The 4,235-nt window shown below is 47.6% G+C and overlaps 1 protein-coding gene across 1 annotated transcript in view; it reads left to right on the top strand.

Annotated features, from left to right (window-relative positions):
- Adamts8 (ADAM metallopeptidase with thrombospondin type 1 motif, 8) overlaps nt 1-2,197 on the top strand; it is a gene marked incomplete in the record, with an annotated part of 41,346 nt that extends 39,149 nt beyond the window's left edge. Inside the window, 2 exon segments of the mRNA XM_013510983.1 lie at nt 1,013-1,422; nt 1,425-2,197. Of these exon segments, the coding sequence (XP_013366437.1) occupies nt 1,013-1,422; nt 1,425-1,582 (568 nt within the window).
- Nucleotides 2,198-4,235: the final 2,038 nt, after the last annotated feature.

Raw genomic sequence — 4,235 nt, 5'->3', positions numbered from 1 at the left:
CTCCAGGCCTGTTATGGGAAGGACAGCTCGCCCCAAGCCTGAGGGCCCTGGTCTGGCTGCATGCGGATGTGGGGAGAAGAGGTACAAGGCAGCGGCCTTGGCATCTCATGGAGCTGAGAACGCTTCTCTCACATCCTACTGCTTGCATTCAGGTAGCACCTCATGTTTTCAAAGGTACTTTTACTTCCATGGTTTAATTTGATTTCTAAAATAAGTGTAGGAGGTAGATAAGGTCAATACTATTACACCCCATGTTACAGAGGGAAAAACTAAGGCACGAAAAGATTATAACTCTTCTAAGAACACACCAATAGTTTGCTGCCAGAAGAAGAACCTAGATTTCTTAAGTCCTGGATGATTGTTTCTTGTTTTGCTTTGCTTCTATCATCTCATGAACTTCCTGGAGAATAAGGCAAGGTTAGCTCTTTTGTAGAAACCACGCTCTGCCAATCCAGCACTTGGTACGTATATGGCTTTTCTGGCAGGTACATGAGTCCACACTAACCAAACACTGATGGTGACAGGCTCAGTGGAATGAGACTTCTGTCCTAGTTGGGTTCTGGACTGGGTGAGGTCATCAGATTTTTCCACATAGGTTTGAGCCCCAGGTGTGGAGGGAGGCAAGCGTAGCTGTACAACACTGCAAAGAAGTCAGTGTACTTGGATCTCATCTGAGCCATGAGATGCTAGGCCTGGCTGCACCAATGCAGCTTTTCAAACCTCCTAAGTTTTCCTTTCTATTACTGTTATCAAGATCCTCTCATCTCAACTCCTCAGCTCAAACATTTGTAGAAGAGTTGCCAAAGAAGCAAAAACCCTTGGAAATCCCAGTGTACAAGACACTCCTGTCTGCCTCAGCAGCTGGTTTATTTAGACTATAGGGCAGTTGCTTCACTGTTTGTTAGTTGTTTTCATTTGCCTATCCCAAGCACACTTCAGTCTCCGATGTACCTTCAGGACCCAAGCTAGGTAGCCACTATCCTAACATCCTGTCTTTCTGTCCCTGTCATAGATTTGGCTACAATGACATTATCACCATCCCAGCTGGTGCCACGAACATTGATGTAAAACAACGGAGCCACCCAGGGATTCAGAATGATGGCAACTACCTGGCTCTGAAGACTGCTGATGGGCGGTATCTGCTCAATGGCAACCTGGCCATCTCTGCCACCGAGCAGGATATCCTAGTGAATGGGACCATCCTAAAGTACAGTGGCTCTATGGCCTCCCTAGAGCGGCTACAGAGCTTCCGGCCCCTATCAGAGCCTCTGACTGTGCAGCTCTTGACTGTCCCTAGTGAGCTGCCCTCCCCCAGAGTCAAATATACTTTCTTTGTTCCAAACGACATGGACTTTGGCATACAGAGCAGCAAAGAGAGAACAACCCCCAACATCATCCAGCCACTGCTCCTCATGCAGTGAGTGCTGGGGACTGGTCTGAGTGCTTCAGCACCAACAGAGCTGTCTGGCAGCTGCAAACAGTAGAAAGCAGAGACCACTCGGGCCAGGCCTCTGTTACCTGCAACAGGGCTCTGCGACCAGAGCATCCCAAGCCCTGGGGAAGCCAGCAGTGTCCCCGATGATCCCATGGCAAGGGAGGGTCTTGTGCTCATGAACTTGAGGTAATGGGGTATAGACAGGGTCCCTTTTTTCATGACCCATATATCAAGGTAGCATACCTGCCCAGGCCTCCTACCACAGGCCCTTGGGTGCTGCCTAATTCATAAGGGGAGGAAAAAAGGGGATGGGACAGCAGATTGAAAATCAACTGCCTACTGGACTAGAACTTGCTCGGGTTCAAGTAGAAGGCATATGTTAAAAAGTAAAATGCACTTATTGACCCAAGTGGGAGACTCAGAGCCAGCCTGTTTGAAAGGACTCACAAGGCTAAATGAAAAAAAAAAATTTTTTCTATTTGGTTTCCCTGATAAATAATCTACCTCAGAGGGGAGAAAAATAGTTCAAGAAAGATATGGGGAAGGGAGTCAATGGTGAGTGTCAAGCAAGCCCCTCAGCTGTGCCCCAGGGGTCTTTGGGAATGGCCACAACTGTCTTCAGTGTTAAAATCCATCACTTAAAAGGCTGCAACATCCATCACAAGGTTGTGGAGAGCCACATGTTCTCAGGCCGCCACCTGCTGGGGTGGACCCATTTCAAGTATTTATGTAAATGTGTCTCTGAACTAAAGTGTGATCTTGTGCCAATGAAGTGGTCTGGTCTGGTTCATTGTTTCTTTGGAAAGGACAGGGGACCTAGAGCCCAAAGACGAAGGCTAAACCTGGGTTGGCTCACCTTGCCCACACAAAGGGCAGCTGATATCCTGCATGGGTCTGTCTCTTCAGACATTCAGTAAGACAGTGACTACTTTGGGTTCCAATAGACCTACTGGGCCCAGCTCACTTGGGCAGCTGTTCACAGCATGATCTAGTCCAGAGGTTCTCAAATGACAGTGGACATCAGAGCCACCCGGAGGACTGAGACAGATCGCTGTGCCCCACCTCCAGGAGTTTTGATCCAGTGAGTCAGAGGATAGCCTGAAAGTCTGCTTCTAACAAGCTCCCAGCTGATGTGAGGCTACTAGTTTGGGGACCACACTTTTTCCCTATGCTAGAGGAAATTTCAAATCAGAGATCCTGATGGTTGTGTGGTGTCTCTTGTTACTCTTAAGAAGAAGAATTCCGCTCTGCAAGCTGCCCCATCTTATTATAGGCTGGCTTGTCTTGTTTTATTTAAGCCAGACACAGATCCTTTTAGGATGCTGGGAATTCTAACACTATATCTAGGTAACATCATCCTAGTGACTTCCTAGTGACTTCCTAGGTAACATCATCCTAGTGACTTCCTAGTGACTTCCTAGGTAACATCATCCTAGTGACTTTGGTGTGGGTCTGCTGTCCACCTGACCCACACCAAATTTCATCCACATCTCACAATTCTTTGGGCCCAAGCACCTTGAAACTGTCCCCATAAGCCCTTTTACACAGAATAGCACTGCCACCTGGCACCAGAAATCCACCTAGGATCCTCAAAACCCCCGCCCTTCCCCCCTAGCTTCTTATCTCTTGTGGCTCAGATAAACTCCCTGACACAGTCTTCCTTATAAGGAGGAGAAATAGATGACATCAAGAAATGACATTCTAGGAAAAGAAAGAAAAAAACTTAAATTTACATCTTCCTTTTTTCACCACTACTGACCTCTTTGTGTTTACTTTCTGGCTCCTCTCAAGACATGTGGACACGGACAGAGAAGATGTAAGGCGGAGCCCCAGCGCGAATGAGGGCTCAGACCCCTGCAACACAAAGCAAAACCGATAGGATTTCTGCCCCTCCTGTGCCCCTTAGCTGGTCTCCACCTGGCGGTGGTTGACGTAGAGTTGATCTCTTTTCCCTGGCTGCCCAGTCCTTTTAGTGAGTAGGAGGCGAGGCTTACCTAGCATAAACAAGCATGCATACTCACACAGGCTTGTTGTTGATGACGAGTAAAAGCAGATATTTCCTTGCTGTGCATTGGTTTTGTGAAGACTGATGAGTGTTCCTATGAGTCTTCATCTCACTCCAGTTTTCATCTCCCCCCCAATAATTAAGGGCAAATGTGTCCCCCATTAGCTGCCCATGTCAGGCCAGCTGTGCCATCCCTGTTGCCTGCATCGTTACCAGGCGCAGCTTTTGCCCTGGAGTTCAGCTGGCAGCAGACTTGCTGATGTGCAAAGCAGAATGGAATCCAGCTTGGCTCTCCCATGCTGTGTGGGTTCAGCAAGGCTCACAGAATACATACTTGTTTGTGTCTGGAAATTCAACAGCTGCAGCTCAGGGACTCAGAAAACAGGGCTGCACCAAGAGACCATACCACTGTTTGCTCCAGCCAACCACAACTACCCTTTTAGACCCAGAGGAGGAAAGACTATATTTCCTCTGCTGAGAGTTTATATTTTCCAGCTATTGCTGATAGAAGCTGTTATGGGTCCTTTCTAATGGAGGTCCATAAAGGCTAGACTCAGCAGATAACCTGATCATTCTTCTGGATCCTCCAAGCTGCTGCTAGAAATATGTTAAAGGTGGTACATTAGCATCAAAATTCATTTCCAAATTTTCATCCTTAAGACAAGTGAATCTTTGAGGCTTGTTCTCTGCCCCTTACATTCCTCTATAGCTGACCAGAGGATGTTACAAATTGGAGGAGGGAAATCACCAAGTGAGGAGACACACATCCCTGCCCAACAATCCTCACCCCTAGCT

Source organism: Chinchilla lanigera, unplaced genomic scaffold (assembly GCF_000276665.1).
Source record: "Chinchilla lanigera isolate Chin_1 unplaced genomic scaffold, ChiLan1.0 scaffold00011, whole genome shotgun sequence".
In the NCBI taxonomy this organism is placed as follows: Eukaryota; Metazoa; Chordata; class Mammalia; order Rodentia; family Chinchillidae; genus Chinchilla; species Chinchilla lanigera.
This window is presented reverse-complemented; position numbering and strand designations above follow the sequence as displayed.